General features: G+C 33.4%; 2 protein-coding genes across 4 annotated transcripts; one reads left to right on the top strand and one right to left on the bottom strand.

The window, feature by feature from the left end:
- Window positions 1-4,204: 4,204 nt before the first annotated feature.
- Window positions 4,205-6,639, top strand: LOC113873645 (transcription factor TCP8). The gene is made up of 2 exons (XM_027511862.1): window positions 4,205-6,124; window positions 6,277-6,639. The coding sequence occupies exon 1, from the start codon at window positions 4,624-4,626 to the stop codon at window positions 6,112-6,114; it is 1,491 nt and encodes a 496-aa protein (XP_027367663.1). The 5' UTR covers window positions 4,205-4,623; the 3' UTR covers window positions 6,115-6,124; window positions 6,277-6,639.
- A 3,738-nt stretch (window positions 6,640-10,377) lies between these two features.
- On the bottom strand, window positions 10,378-15,505 carry LOC113848990 (protein EI24 homolog). 3 transcript variants are annotated; one of them, XM_027478501.1, is made up of 12 exons: window positions 15,316-15,505; window positions 15,169-15,234; window positions 14,657-14,807; window positions 13,909-13,961; window positions 12,463-12,597; window positions 12,275-12,338; window positions 12,066-12,151; window positions 11,894-11,976; window positions 11,314-11,390; window positions 11,029-11,144; window positions 10,729-10,834; window positions 10,378-10,592 (listed from the first exon to the last, which is right to left on the bottom strand). In XM_027478501.1, exons 1-11 carry the CDS (start codon window positions 15,411-15,413, stop codon window positions 10,768-10,770), a joined length of 996 nt encoding a protein of 331 aa, XP_027334302.1. In that variant the 5' UTR covers window positions 15,414-15,505; the 3' UTR covers window positions 10,378-10,592; window positions 10,729-10,767. The 3 variants fall into 3 exon arrangements, with proteins under 3 accessions (XP_027334302.1, XP_027334293.1, XP_027334311.1); XM_027478492.1 differs by having other exon boundaries at window positions 10,378-10,589; XM_027478510.1 differs by lacking the exons at window positions 10,378-10,592; window positions 10,729-10,834 and having other exon boundaries at window positions 11,025-11,144.
- Between the last annotated feature and the right edge of the window lie 1,465 nt (window positions 15,506-16,970).

The raw sequence follows: 16,970 nt of genomic DNA, 5'->3' as shown, positions 1-16,970 counted from the left end.
CTTAAAAATCAATAAAGTTCTACTCCATTGATTTGATTCTTAATGCATATTTGAATACATTATTAATACAAATTTCATTTAGAAAACATAAGGGTGGGGTCTAAACTTTAATTGAATTCATCATCGCATGCAGACAACATAGACAAGGTTGAAAATCCCTTTCAACGTGGATAACGAGCTGTAAATAACTTTCTAATTCATACAAACAAGATTAATTAAATTTAAATTCAATATCTTACTTAAAAGAAATGAAACATTTACTGCAGATGGGAACAACAGAGAGAAGTCTGAAAAGGTACTCGGCAATGGAATTCCAAGGACTGGGGACTCAAACTGTGAGAACTGAAAAGTTGGGGAAATTTTGCAGCTTTTCGTATTTTACATTTTCTTCACATTACTATTGTTGTTAGCCATCTGCTGCTACGCCATGTATGTTAATTACATCTTTATCTTTTTCTTTTAGTTTATATGTATTTTTACTCTATTTAATTGTAATTGTTCATATCTACTCTTCTTAATTATTTAAATTGAGTATGTTGTGAAAATTTTCATTAAATATAATAAAAGTGACTCATAGTATTGATCTGTATAAATTAAAAATAATAATATATAAAATATTCTAATAAAAATATTAAATGAAATATATAAACATAATAAAAGTTTTAAAGAAAAATTTAGTTGCTTAAATATACATGCACATGCTTGTTAAAATTTTTTTGATTATTTGAAAAACTTTTGGAGTAACAAATTTTGAAGATTAAATGTGAATAATTAAAATTAGAGGAATCAACATCGTACATAAATTAAAAAAAATTATTATCTTAAATTTGAGGTGATAAATAATTTAAAATGTTAAATTTATAATTATTTCAAGATATAAAATTTTCAATTTATAGTTTTGGTCAAATAATTAATTGTATCTTTATTCATGATTTAAGAAAATTTCCTTTTGAATCACCGATGTTAAAAAATTGTTGAAAGTAATTAATATAATTTTTAAAAATTAATCACATCATTATAAAATTATATTTAATTAAAACTAAATTATATTTTCATATTAATTATCAACAAGTTAAAAAATATTACTAATAAAATGCAAATATGGGAAAAATTATTCTTAAAACTTGATGATGAATCTTACGTTAAAACTCAACAAAAATTACATTCTTTTTGTCTAACATGAGACAAAAGGAAAAACTAACTTATTTGTTTTTTTAAGTGCGCCTTAAATACAAAAAGTAACGCAGGGAATTAATTAATTTTGAAAAAAATAAGAAAAGAAAGAGAAATTCTAATAAAAAAGTAATATGACAAATTAAGTTACTTTTATAAAAGGCAAATGCTTACTACAAAAGGTATTAGTAAAGAAAAAAATTATTGATTAAAAATTAACAATATATTAAATAATATAATTTTAAAGAATTTAGAATTATTTTTGAGTGAGTAATCGTAATAGAACTCTCTTGTAGTTGTATGGCTATGTTTGGCAAGGAAAGGTTGATTAGGGTGAAGATCAGATTTTAAAAAAGGAAAGCAAGAGGGAACAGAAAGAAATAAAGATTGGCACTGAAATACCATTGATAGGACATAGTAAACTTAATTTTAGCAGAGGCACAGATTTAAATAACACGCAGACCACTAATTTAATGATCCTGATTCAAATACAGCGTAAGTGGGGCTGATATTTTTCTGACAATCTGTGACACATCATTTTGAAATGTGACGTAATATCTATATTTCATTTTTCAGCACAAAATCATTGTTTTATAGGAAGAACCAAACAAACATGGTGTGATGTATGAATAGTAATTCTCACTGTGACTGTCCTCGCATTCGCATAGCAGGCACTACAGTAAATTTAATAGACAGCAAGTTTAGTTTTTTACGAACATACCCATGATTTTATCATTCATTCCAACCCATCTGTGTTAGCCACCAAGTTTAGTTCTTTATTTGTGTATTAATTGTGATCTGAGTGATAATGGCAATTGATTTGTTGAATTTAATATTGTGAAGAGGTTAGAGATAAAGATGAAGGCTGGGTTTGTGTGGTTAGTAGATTTAATTATACCTTATGATTATCTGTTCAAATTGAAATGGTATAATAATGCAAGAGGGTCCAGATCATTGGATTGTTTGGCTGGTATTAGTAAGTTTCTTTAGTTTTTTCTAATGCTTTTTGTTTGGTTGATTAGTCTTTTGAATATTTTAGTAGAAAATTTTAATACAAGAATACTGGGTGGAAATATAGAGAGTAAAATTGATACGGGCACACATCAAGTACTCTTCTTAGTCCGGTCACCATTACAGTGACAGGACAAAATTGTACACTTGATAAAAATCAACTCAAAGGATCCAGAACTCAGTAGTCAATACTACCTTATATGAAAAATGAAACCTTTCTGTGATTTAAAAATATAGTTTATTTCTCCAGCTGGAAAACATTATATTAAAGCTTTATACGCAAGAGTGCTCTTAAACTTTGTTAGGGGAAGCTGAATGTTTGCTTAGTCAAAAAGTGTTGTTGGTTTTATATAGTTTTTATTTTTTGGTTTCTTAGAGTTAGTGGAGACTTACACATAAGGGGTGGCACATAAATATTGGAATTATTCATGCGAATCAAAATTTAAAATATGCTACTCAAAACCCTTTATACTATTTTCAAGAAAAGTGCCAAAATAAAAATGAGAAAAACTTACGTATCATGTTTCTTCACTCTCCTAGCATTAACTCATATATACTCAGGATCATATGCTCACTATTATTATACCTAACCTTCAAATATCTCAAATGATTGCATAACGGTCGTAACCCATGGCATGCTGATTTTTAATGCTTTCGACCAAGGGTAACAATTCATTAGGCAAAACATGTACCATAATTCGAAAAAAATCATATTAAACTATATAACATGATTTGAAACTCAAGTTTTTATTAAAACGTTGTACGTGAAAGATATAAAATTACGCAAATAATAATGTCTGTTGATGATTTCAATCATTTCTCCATTTTCACCTAAATCATTTCCTTTCCTTTCAGATTGTTTGGTCTATATATCGTAGGCTAAGCCATTTTAGTCATAAACCTTTCTACTTTTAGTTTTCGAATATGACATGGGCATACGATAAGCTTTAATTTAGATGGGATCACAAGAATATAAAGCTTGACAAGCTTATAAAAATGATATTGAAAATATTTGCAATTGTTTAGAAAAAACCTTGCAGTGAATATTTTCTAAATGTCTTCAAGTTAGAATTTTTTTGTATAAAAATGATTTAGATTCACTTTCATATACTCGAGCAGTTATGTAAGGTGTATTATATATCGTCCATTCCTTTCGAAGCTTCAGTGTATGACAGTGAATAATTTGTAGCTTTCTTTACCATTTCCTAACGTCACGATATGATGTTGTGAACTAACCAACGAACAGTGCATTGTTCATAGAGTAAAATTGTTTTTTTTTGTTGTTTTCATTTTGTTCTGTGAATGAACATTTATTGACAGAATATAAAACCGAGCGTGGTCTAATATGCCATTTGAAAGGTTTGATTGTAACGCGTTACTTTTGTTGAGAAGATTTTAGCGCTCTCTTTTATAGACAGCGAATAATTGCATGAATTGTGTTTGTTTCCGTGGGATTTGGAAATGGGTATATAGGGAGGCAGTTTTGACACAAGTAACGGATGCAAAGTGTGAAATTGAAAATGGGGCAGTTGTGTCTTTGTGAAATGTGGAGTTAATTATCAAAAGCTGGGGTGCCCAACTAAATTTGACCATGACATTAAAAAAAAGGAATTTAAAAATTGAAAAGGGTATAAAGAAACAAAGAAAGAAACAAACAATGTGGTTTGGGTTGGGATGAGCTGTCGTGGTGCATTAGATGCCTTTATCTGATGCTCACCTGTGCTGTCTAGCTACTGAGCTGCACTGGACTCGCCTCTGTTATGTTGTGTGTTATACCCCTCAACCCCCCCACTTCACTTTAACCATCTCACCCACCCAAAGGAGAAGGCGATGGAGGAGGGAGGGATGCGAAGGCAATATTAGAGCTTGACTTTGAAGAGATGCACAGATCATATAGAGAGGTGCAGTGAGTAAGAAAAGGCTATTTTTTGGCATTCCTTTTACGAGACCCCACGAGTGGTCTTCTGTTCCCTTTTCTTTCTCCTCCCAAGTAAGGTCCCCCCCCCCCCCTCCCCTCTCTCTCTCTCTCTCTGTTGTAACCTAAGTTACTCACTTACCCTTTTCTCTCTCTCTGTTCCTCTCTGAGCAGAGGGCAAGACAACAGTCAATCGAAAACCGAGAACCCCACAAACTCACAGTCTCTCTCAGTTGGGTCCAAGCACTCTACAAATTTAAAACTCTCTCTCTCTCTCTCTCAAACCCCTCACCCCACCCGTCTTTCTCTCTCTGTCTATTCTATCTATCTAAAAGAAAAGAAAGAGAGAATGGGGAAGAGTGAGATGGAGTTAAGAGAGGAAGGAAAGAAAAGATGGGGCTGATGAATCATCATCTATCTCATCTCATCCCATCACAGATAGAGAGTAAGAAAAATAGAAAAAAAATATAAAAAAAAGAAAGAGAAGAAAAGGAAAGAAAGCTTCAGAGAGGCTTCCCCACCTAATGGAACTATCAGATTTGCAAAACAACAAGAAGAAGCAGAGCAGCAACACAAACAACACAAACACGAACACGAACACAGGTGGTACCACTCATCCCCACCATCACCACCACCAACAACACTCATCTTCAACATCATCACACCTTGTGGTCCCTTTCGATGCAATTGCAAGGCCAAACCCCACCTTCATCATCCCCACCTCATCCCCCTCTTCCTCTTCTTCCTCATCATCGTCCTCGTCCTCCGCCTCCGCCACCACCCTCATTGACGCCTCCCTAGCCATCGCCACCAGATCTGACCATTCCCCCAACAACACCCAACAATTATCCACCACTACCGCCGCCACCGCCGTCACACCCGTCGCCAACCCCCCCAAACGATCCACCAAGGACAGGCACACTAAGGTCGACGGTCGCGGCCGGAGAATCCGAATGCCGGCCACGTGCGCCGCTAGGGTTTTCCAATTGACCCGAGAATTGGGTCACAAGTCCGACGGAGAGACCATCGAGTGGCTGCTCCAGCAGGCCGAGCCGGCGATCATCGCCGCCACCGGAACCGGAACAATCCCGGCCAATTTCTCCACCCTCAACGTGTCCCTCCGGAGCAGCGGCTCCACGCTCTCGGCTCCGCCGTCGAAGTCAGCTCCTCACACGTTCCATGGAGCATTAGCACTCGCTCACCATCCTTACGAGGAAGCTTTTCAACACCCAGCTTTGTTAGGGTTTCACCCTCACCACTCTCAGCACCATCACCCCCAACAACACCACCCACAGCAGCAGCTTCTCTCCGCCGATCAAATCGCCGACGCACTTCCCAGCGGTGGCGGCGACTCCAGCGAGAACTACATGAGGAAACGCTACAGAGAAGATCTCTTCAAAGACGATAACGTTAACACCCAATCACATAACGAAAGCGGTGACGCCTCTTCGCCCAAAGCATTCAAAACAACAAACCTACAACAGTTGCCGAAGCAGCAACAGCAGCAGCAACAACAACAACAACCAGAAGGTGCTTCTTCCGCGTCTGGGCTTCTTCGGCCCACCAACTTGCTACCCGCCACTGCCATGTGGGCCGTGGCACCCGCTGCCGCCAGTGGAGGCACTCCCGGCAGCACAATTTGGATGCTTCCGGTAACTTCCGGTGGTGGTTCTTCTTCTGGGTCGGCAAGTTCGGAGACACAGATGTGGCCTTTTCCTCAGACGGGTTTCATGCCGAGGTTTAACCTTCCGGGTGGTGTCGAATTCCAAGGTGGTCGTGGTTCTCTTCAATTGGGGTCCATGTTAATGCCGCAACAGCAACAACCTTCTCAGCATCTGGGCCTTGCCATGTCTGAATCCAACTTGGGTATGTTGGCTGCTCTCAATGCATACACTAGGGCTGGTTTGAATATTAATTCCGATAATCAACAATCCTTGGAACATCATCATCATCATCATCATCATCAACCTCAGCCTACTGAGAGTGGAGAAGATGCTCCTAATAGCTCCCAGTGAACTCCATTTGGTTAGTTTCCTTCATTTTATCCATTCTTATGTACATACAAACGCCTCCAATGTCCACAATCCTTAAGTTCGTTTCCTTCCGTTTTTACGTTGTAATTTGTGGAGCTGGAATATGTATAGAGAGTTTATTGTTGGGTGTTTTCTTTCTTGCAGATCGGAAGTTGAGTTGAATTTGTGATAAGTGAGTGCTTTTGAAAAACCATGGATGCTAGCTAGCTCATCACAGTTGAGTTGAGTTTTTAATTAGATGTTGCTCTAGTCATGCTTTTTTTATTATAATTATTTTGGTTTAAATTTTTTTTCTCCTCTTTTTTTGAGGAAGTAAGTTTCTTTAGCTTGATTTGGAGGTGTTGGTATGTTATTTACAGTTTGGTTTTGGTCCAAAGGGACCTTAGCAGACAAGAGAGAGTTTGTATAGGAGGAAATTTGTCTTGGTATTTTTATTTACCTTGTTTGCTTCTTTTTTTTTTCTCTTTATGTATGACAATATGAAAAACAATTAAAACAAAAGAATTTAAAGGGAAATATTTGAATGGCTTCCTTCCATGCTCCTCATATATACTTTTATGTCTTTCCAATTATATTTCATATTTTTTTTACATATGAAATAGCATGTATCATATGCGCTAGTAATATTTTTTTTCCTTTTAATGATTTTTTTAAAATTTAAATGTTATTATTAAACTAAATAGTTTCAACATTTTGGATTCCTCTTAGAGCAGGAAAGGATGTGTGTATGGCACCCCATATAAAAGAAATGATATTTTAATAAAATTCTACCAAAAAAGTTAATGATAAAAGATTTAAAATGGCAGTGGAGCCAACTAAGCAAAATAGGATTGCCAGGTAAGGAAGGCTATACAAATCTCAGTTACTTATATGTATGTGCCTTTGAAGATAGCTCCACAGGAGATGTCAGGAGCAGGGAGGCATTAACTTCCACCACTTTCCTCTGTGAAGTTTTCCTATTATTTTATATATTTATTAGTTATATGTATGTATTTCAAAAAAAGATAATAATCATTTTTTTCCTTCTGTAAGGCCACGATATTTAAATGTCTATTTGTTTAATGCCTAAAGATAAGAGATGATTAATTATTACCAACTAGAGAAAAAGGGGATGATTATCGGAAAGGAAAAAGCGATGTCATAAATTTTTAAATAAATAACATTATTGAACAACGACAGTCAATTATTGCTTTAGAATACCAATATCGTTTTCGTCAATTATGTATATGTTTAGCATGTAATAGCTTGCTTTGACATTGATAATAATATAATATCTAAAAAATTATGAAGGCCTGCTACACGATGTTATACAGTGGCTATTGCACTTAATTTTGTACAAATGTATTTATAGGTTATAATTGCATAAAATTGAAGAAAATAAGATAATTTAAGTGGATGGTTTGTCAAACGAATGTGAAAATGGGAAAGTTGAACATTGAATTGCAATGGGCAAAGGACAAAAAGAAAAGAAAGAAAATCAATTGTGACTTCAAAATAGGGAAGAAAAATGAGAGTGCATAATTAAAGGATGGTAACGTTGTCTATAAGGCAGGACGGCAAGGAAAATGACTTTGGTGTTGACTTGAACAGTCAATTTCAGATGACTCTCCTCTGTTCATTGCCCAATCATTCTTTCTTTTTTCCCCATTTTCATGCCCTCACACTTTTAACCATTTACCCTTATTTGCTATATGTAGAACAGTGACGCTTTGGATTCCCATTTGATTATTTTTTATATATATGACAAAAGGGGAAAAAATCAACTTCATTTAATAACTCAAATAAGATACAAATTAATAAATTTATTTACTAAATCATATGATATTATTTTTAATTTAATACCTATACATATTAAAACTTTGATAAATTAATTTTTTTTAATACTATAAACGGATATTGTACACTCCACGGGCAATTCAATTAGATCTTCCATTCCGAAGCTTAGTCATCTCAAATCAAAATCACAGATGATGCTACCTGCATGTAATAAAATAAACTAAAATACCCCAAAGCAGGACATTTTGGTCATTCCCTATATTTGGACATGACTATTTATGATTCTAAGGCAAAATAAAAACTACCATAGGATACCTTAGCTTCTTGTTTATTAGCAGACAAAACTAAACTTTCACCCACTTTACAAGAAAAATTACTTTTTTTATCTAAATAAAATTTATAAAGGGGCAGCGAAGCATATTCACTCTCTGGGCTATCTTTACCCCTTTGGCTTCGTTTGTATATTAGCTTTCTCTGCACCAAACCGCAAATCCCGCTGTGAGAAGCTATCAAATTGGGTATAATAATTTTTTGTAAAATATTATAATATTTAATATATTAAAGAATAAACAGCAATATTAAATGTTATAATCTTTAATAAATTGGTATGATGTATATATATAATTGTCGTTTTAGAAGTGTTTTAAAAGCAGTGATGATAATGAAAGGAAAAAGTTTTGACCAGAGAATTAAAATAACAGAAGAAAGAAAAATGTAAAATTATTATTATTATTATCTGGGTATCGAAAGAATGGTTTTGGTGTCGAGTGTTTAAGGAAAGGACGTGAAGGAAGAACGATGAATGGGGGAGAGAGAGAGAGGACGGTTGATTTTGATTTTTGAGTGAAGAAAAGAACGGTGTGGATGTGTTGTGGTCACGGATGTATAGTGTACATCAACTTGTATTAAGTATTGGGTGGGACCACCTCACCGAATATGTGAATAGCGAATAATAATAATGCAATGAAGATAAAGTACCACGCGCTTCACGTGCTCCAATCATAAGGCTGCCAAGTGCGGGTTTGGTTTGGTTTAGTTGCAAGTGTGAATCCACAACAGTGCCGCGCGTGGGCGTCAAATTATGGGACAATGATTCTCTTCTTCCCACCCCGATCTCTGTCTCTCTTCCATTGTTTTATTTTTAGGGGTAAACTCTCTTTGCCACCGCATAACAAATCAAATGAGAAACCTTATTTGTATTTTTTTTATATTTAATTAATAGCAAATCTACCTTTTTATAACATTAAAAAAGTGGCTCATATTTATATTTGTAAGGAAAATTTTTAAATTTACACCTTATCTTCATTTGATGCATGTTATACTTGCTAAGAATGGATAACTAGTCTAACTAAGACGACATTTGTTGTCTTTGTTTTTATCCTCTTTGTGTAATGAGCATGGTAGCTTCTAAGGTTATTTATGTTTGTATTGTTATTTTAGGTACTTCTAATATTTTTATAAAATAAACAGTTTATAATGTTGTATTTATAAATGTCTTTTTAGCACATCTTAAATAATGGGTTTTTCTAACATATATGTTATTGATAGAAATGAGAATTTGTTAAACTATTCATTGAAGATTTATGGTTTAATTCACATTAGTTTACGTGAAATTTATTAATAAAATAAATTAGGTTACTTTTTTGAAAAAAAATTTACCTAAAACGGTCAATTTTGAGGCCATTTATAGATTTTTTAGACTTGACAAATTAGGCTATTTTAAAAAAGATAATTATATTATTATTATTATTGCGTTACATTTGTATCACAGTAATGTTTTGAAATTACATGCTCCTTTGTCTATTTAAAGTAAATTCAATATAATCAATTTAAGTAAGTTAATTTTTATTAAAAGGATAGAAAACTACATGCATGGATGGACATGCAAAGTTATATGTTTGCAAATTATTTGTAGACGACTCTATCTGATAACATTTTGATCTATAGTTTATGTTTGAATATCTAATAAAAGGAAAAATAAAATGATATAGGACTACTAAAATGAATAAAATATAATTTAAACAATGACAACTGTTTTTCATCCTCCTATTGTAAAAATGACAACTGCTTTTCATCCTCCTATTGTAATTTCCTTCATATAATAAATGTATAAACAGATAAAAGCATTAATTTGTTTCATTGATAAGTTATGAACGGAGCACATTTATTACTAAATTAGCACACTTCATTTCAATGATCGTGTTACTGTACATATAGTATATTGACCACGATTATTAGTACGTAGAAAGAGTTCAGTAGCATGTACACTAGATTCAGCATACTATTACGGCTGGTGGTGGAACGACTACAACCAAGATGTTTAAGGATACGTTTGAGAGTTCAATTTAAAAAAGAAAAAGATGAGAGAATTTTTTAAAATAAAAAATAAACAATAGATTAATATAAAATTAGTATATTAATCTTTTATTTATTTTTATAAACATTATATAACTTCTAATTTTTAAAAAAAATGACTTTTTTTTCTTTAAAATTCAACTCCCAAACATATCCTAAAATGAAAACTCAAGTTGGGGCCGACCCAACACAGTAAATTTTTTCTGTAACGTGGTCCACTTTGGTGATTTTGGGTCTGGCAGCGGTTAGTAGCTGTGACCTTCTGCATATTCTGAAGTCGTGTAAGTGTGCAGTCCACCACATAAGCTTGTTACATATAATTTATCCTACAGCATTAAACAGGAGACACATTATGCTGATAATCAACTTTCAGTAGAGGTGAAAGGGGAGGGGTGGTGGTAGGGAGTTCCATATATGCTGATAATATATCTGCATACAAAATAAAATCACAGTTTATGCTCTTACCAGTCATCATTTATGCCAGAATAATTGACTACACCAATCCTATTGTGCTTTTCTGTCTTGCACCTGGTTCCCTTTCTCCCGAGGTAAAAGAGATAACATCCACATCCTACATAAACACCAATCAAAGCATGTGGTTAAAATTATAATAACCAAGATCCACCAGTGATAACTCCCTACGTTCAAGTCCATTCGTCATTATTAGAAGTCCATGAAGAGCCCTTTCGGGGTAATTGCCTAGTAGCTAAGTTTAGTAATGCAACGTCTATCTAAAGCAAAGTGATAAGCAATGAAAGAGCTTACGACACATTGTCTGCAACATAGAATATCGGAAGCCTTTCCACTCCTGCAGCTCTCCATTTGTGTTTTTCAAAGGATATTTCTTGCTCAGCCTCTGACCCAGTTGCGGTTAGAACAAACTGAAATATACAATACTAGTTTATTATCATATTGATTCATGACCACATAACACGATGTTTTAGTTTTGAATAACAAAAGGAAATACAAAAATTGCATAAAAAATTCAAATCCAATGTGGAAGGAAGAAAGAAGAAATGGAAGGGAAACAAACAACGTGGTAACACTTACCAGTGGAAAAAGTATAGCCATAATCCCATAACTAACAAGGGGAGAGAAAAAGAATATGGCCAAAACGCAAGGGCTTCCTGTATGCACATAAATTACTTAGAAATCTCAAACAAATAGTGAATCAAAGGATAAAATATTATGTATAATATACAATTCAAAGTTCTTCAAGGAGAAAATAGAATTATAAAATGAACTTTAAACTTCAACAGCCCAAGAAGGCAATGGAGCACGGGGAATCATATGGCATTCTGCTTTATATCTTCACACGGCATGAAGTTGAAAATCCTCAATCTTGATCCATATTCCCTCAGTTATCCTTCCACTAACAACCCATAATTTTGTCTCTTACACGTGCTAGAGACCAATCCATGTTTTATCTCTTACTAGAAAATATACACAAACAAAAAAGGAAGTGCTCTTCCTCCTAAGGTTAGTACTAAGAGTTGTTTTATCTCATCATAAGCAACCATAATAACATTTCAAACAAAATCCATATGATCTAAATATATGATTTTTCTCTAACTAAACAAACTGGTAACTTAATAGAGTTAATGTTAAGTACATTAATAAAAAAACTTACCGAACCCAGCAAAAAATGGCCAGTAAGATTCAAAGTAGTCCAGCCTTCTGTCAAGAGCCACTTCGTTGAAATTCCATTTGTACCTAATAAAAAAGCATATTCTTAATCATGCACTCAACTGTTAAAGGAGGATATCAAGCAAAAGGTGTATATGGAGTTATGGGCCACATACTCGAAGCAGTAATATGCATACATCCAGGAAAGGAGTAAAAAGTTGAGCACCTTCCCTATGAATGGTATGAATCCTGTTGCATAGACCTGCATAGTGCATATAACGTCAGAAATTGCTTGTTATCTAACTGGTAAGCAAAATCAATTTCACTCCTTATCAAGGCATATATATTAATAATATGGAAACTCAGATCATAACGATTTTATTACCTCAAGAAAGAAAACACTCAAAAGGAGTATCGAGTACACCTGCTCGCTTATTCCAATCATGACCCTGACTTAAGCAAACACAGTAGCTGAACCTTTTAGCTGATTTACCCACTAAGAATTAATAGTATTTATTTAGAAAATGAGAAAAAAATACAGCAGTATGAAGTAACTAATAATTAGAACTTTACCCTCCCAAGCCGGATGGTCTTTTTACATGATAAGCATTTTGTACATTTGGTGGGTTGTTTTGGCTTGAGTCTTTCTCTACAGTAAACTTAGATCTTCCCATTGCAGCATACCCAAACTTGGCAATGTCATTGTACCTAGAAACGTATTGTTAGCAATTCTGATAATCCTATCTTTCAAAGGGAGACTATTAAATTCAGTAAGAAGTAGGAACACAAATGTAAAATATAATAGCAAGAACTCCCAGCTATAGAGAAACCACCTTAGCCCCAAACTTTCAGCCTCCAAAACAGAAAAATGACCTCCTCCCTTCTCTGTGATTGCCCCTTCTTATAATAGATTGATTTCTTCTTTCCACTAACTAACTAATTCACTTCCGCACCCACACACTTTCAGAGCTCTAGCTAATTTGGTTTGGACCTACAAAATAAACCTGTAAAGCCTTAGCATTTGGATCCTCATTTCCATTGCAGGCCACTATTAAAAACTATTTTGACCTCAAGGCAGAAGTATGGGAATTGGCTTATGATGCCACTCTCCTCTTCCGGAGCAACCTCTTGTACTGGTTCAGATTAACAAAGGATCGGGGATTCAGGAACAATCTTTCCAGGGACACTGGTCTCACATGAAGCCATGATGGTCTCAGGCTTGACAGCATGTGTTTGTCAACATCCAAGCTATATGGCAATTCAAACTCCACTGGATGCTCCTCAATGGCGATTAAGTTGCGAAATGTGGGAAACTTGATGAATGCATGCTTTTGCGGGTAATAGTAATTCACAGGCCACTTCTCCCACATGAGCTAGGATTTGAAATGGATTATAGTAGCAGGTTGACAGGGCACTGCAATCTGCTGATGTGGATGGAGCATTCATATCATAATGCCCATCAATAGCTTCAAAAATGTTTTATGAGTGTCTTCTTCCTAGACTCTTATCTGGTGGAAACCTGACCAAAGATCATTATGGAATAATACTGGGTCTGTCCAACTCATCCAACTGTTCATTGATGATAGGTATGTGATACTAATCAATAGTAGTCACTTTATTTAGCATTCTACAATCCACACATTTTCAAGAACCATCTTTCTTCTTCACCAAGATAATGAAGCTAGAAAAGGGACTTCTACTGTGCTTAATGGTACTGGTTATCAACATGTCCTACACCTGCCTTATTATTTGGGTAGGATTGTTTACATTGATATAGAATGGGACTGGATGGCTAAAATATTTCTACATTTTGGTTTTCTTATGATCTTGTGGAGAATATTTAATCCTCTTAAAAGCACTTCACTTACTTTACCCGATTTAAGAAATTTCATTACTTAGCATAGATGACACGTACAGATATGAAATAACTTGACAATGAACATGAACAATAAAGAACGACCCAATACATACAACACGAAAATAAAGATAAGGGAAAGACGATTAAAAAGAAACTATTACCAGATGGTGCTTAGAACTATGCTAAACACATATAATGGGTAAAACCATAGCACCTGCAGGGAAAAACAAGGACAATCACAAGATTAATTGGTAAAACACATTCAACTTTGGAGCTTTTTTTCATGCAAACTAGATAAAGAAAGATATCTAAAATGCATCTAATCAATGAAAATGAGGAAAAAATCTCTGAGCAAGTATGCAACTAGCTTGCCAAACACTTGCTTTTGAAGCTTCATATTTCTAGCAGACCTTCAATGCGCTTCTAAATCAATGTTTGGGTCAAAGAGGCCATTTAACTTGACACAAAGCATGAAGAGCAATTTATTGGTGAAACTCTGATTCAAGAAAGATATTTTATGGTTTCAATGTGTTTCCAAGTCAATGTTCAGGTCAAAGAGGCCATTTAACTTGACACAAAGCATGAAGAGCAATTTATTGGCGAAACTCTGATTTAAGGAAACATATTTTGATTGTTTTATGGAATTGTATTTCTTTGTTTTAGAGAATTATACAGATAACTGAAAAATCGAAAAGTTCAAATGCGGAAAGTACATGATCACATTTTCCTTGCCAAAGTGACATTAGCTCAGGATAATCAAAAGATTCTAAGTATATATAATTACAGAAAATCCATGCATGTTTTAAAGGCACACAAAACCAACTTGGAGAGCAAGGAAGGATAAGAGAAAGCAACAAAGTATATTTTATGGTCAATGTGCACATTAAGAAAAGTGTACTTCATACTTACATAAAAGAGCTGAATGAGTGCAAGACGTAAGAAAGAATAAAATTTCAAAGTTCCCCTTAAGTCACACTGTTTATGAGAAACAAACTGTGAGCATTCATCAGGTAATATCCACCACAATGCCGGGATCACAACCGAGTTTAGGACGAATATACTGCACAAAAATTTAAACATGTTCAAATTATTAAACAGGTAGGTTTTGGATTCAAGACTCGTGCAGGACAATCCATGGATGACAAAAATATGCAGGTATCAATCAACCAATAATTGTCAATCAGATATCTCTTGCAGTCATCTTCAAAATGTCATCATGTAAAAAATATACATAGTTCAATTCTATTCCACAAATTATCATTCATTACGTTAAAATAAATTGAAGCTAGTTTCATTACTTCATTATAGAAAACAACTAGGTTAAGAAGTGAATGAAAAACAGAAAATGGTTTTCTAGCAATGAATAATATATGCGGAGAACACTGGTGGAAAATTATTGAAAACGGTGGCATAAAAAATACCTTCCTAAGAAAATGAAACCATTTAAGAGGAAACACTGGCCTGTTCGCACCAAAAGCCTCCTCGACCTGCGATAGGAAAGAAGAATATGAGAATTGAGAAGAGAAGGGGAATGAATTGGATAGATGGAAGATGAGAGGGTGATTCACCTCGTACACAGAATAACAACGCGATGAAGACAACACGCCTCTCTAAAACCTTCCAACCATAGAATACCAGCTACCTTCACTTTGGAGTTCCCTTCCATTACTATTTACTGGGACAAACCAATCGCAACACCCTTCCCAACCTTTGACTTCATCTCCTTACTCTGTTTCGCTTCCTATATTCCCCCAACAACAAGGGTTTCTTTTTCTATTTTTCTACGATTAATTTTAATCATTTATTGATAAAGTTAATGATTAAAATTTATCCATTTTACTCTCAATTTCAAAAATATTCTCATTTAATAAATTCTATATTTGTGTGTGTTTTGTATATAAGTTTATTAAATTTTTATTTTTAAAGTATCATAATATAAGAATTAAAATAGAAAAAAATATGGAGATTAAAATAAAAAAAATTATGTCTTTTTTAGAGACAAAAATATATTTAAAAATAAATATAATATTTTGTAAAAATATTTAGGTTTACATTATTGTAGATATTTTTTTTATATATTGTTTTACATTAATCAACACTAAACTTTTCTCTGCTTTCGTGCATCATATAGTGCATTATAAAGACTACGCTAATCGGAATTCAAATTCGACTAATTAAGAATCAAAACGTTAATGAACAACGCAAGTAGCTAAGAAAAGAATAACAAAACTATTTTGTACAAAAACAAATTCACAAAAATTACACAAATTGTATGTGACTTTAATAAAACTAATATTTGAAATACTGTGGTAGATTTAATACAATAATGTTAGAATTTATGTATAATTTAATTAGTTAAAATGTTTTTTTCGTTGTTTTAATTTTTAAAAGTAAGTATTTAAACTAATTCATCAATAAAACAAAATAAAGACATTGATAAAAATAATGTTAAGTATGCATATAATGTTATTAATTTATTATTTATATCACTTACATATAATTCTTAAATGACATTGTTTATAAAAAAAATGAGAAAAAATTTCATTATTTCTCCCTCTAAATAATTTGATTTGTGTAATTTCTTAAATCTCAAAGTTTTTAACCATAGTTTAAGAGCTCCATGTATGTATCCTAGTTGGTAAATAACGTTAGCATTCAATGTTAATAATTTCATCACACTTCTTTAGAATAAATTAATAGTAAAAATCGCACTCCTATCCTCCTCCAATCACCACCTTCCTCCCTCTCTTAGGGAAAAAAAAGCATAAATTGATCTTAACATGTTTTTTTAGTCTAGATATTATTAACATTTTAGTTAAGATGGTTACTACCACAAATGTGAGAAACCATATTTTCAAGACAATTTAATAGCATTTTTATTGAAGGAAATTGAAGGCCTGTTTAAGTGAACGACCAATGATATTCAACCACTTCTAATATAAACTTGTTCTAAAATTATCACTATTAAATAGCAGAATAATATAAAAGAATAAACCCAACTGTAACATCATAAGCTTTGGTAAAACTACTCTACAATCAAGATAATTCATTGTCAATTTTAATTTATGGAAAAAAAATTAGATAGCAAGATGAAATTTTAATTGTCTTAACATAGATTATAAGTTTCAAAATCTAAGTTTCATAATGATTCATGACGTCAATTGTACAGGAAAAATAAAAAATTTCACAAATTTAAATATTTTTCAACACAATTTTTCGTTTT

This window comes from Abrus precatorius, unplaced genomic scaffold (genome assembly GCF_003935025.1).
Source record: "Abrus precatorius isolate BTA unplaced genomic scaffold, Abrus_2018 Scaffold10, whole genome shotgun sequence".
In the NCBI taxonomy this organism is placed as follows: domain Eukaryota; kingdom Viridiplantae; phylum Streptophyta; class Magnoliopsida; order Fabales; family Fabaceae; genus Abrus; species Abrus precatorius.
This window is presented reverse-complemented; position numbering and strand designations above follow the sequence as displayed.

Bases quoted from the DNA above. Each gene is read 5' to 3' on its own strand.
- LOC113848990 (XM_027478501.1), bottom strand. From the start codon at position 15,413: ATGGAAGGGAACTCCAAAGTGAAGGTAGCTGGTATTCTATGGTTGGAA. The intron at 11,391-11,893 runs GTAAGTTTTTTT...ATGTGCATACAG, and splicing joins GCCATTTTTTGCTGGGTTCG to GAAGCCCTTGCGTTTTGGCC. The intron at 11,145-11,313 runs GTAAGTGTTACC...TGTATATTTCAG, and splicing joins TGGCTATACTTTTTCCACTG to TTTGTTCTAACCGCAACTGG.
- LOC113873645 (XM_027511862.1), top strand. From the start codon at position 4,624: ATGGAACTATCAGATTTGCAAAACAACAAGAAGAAGCAGAGCAGCAAC.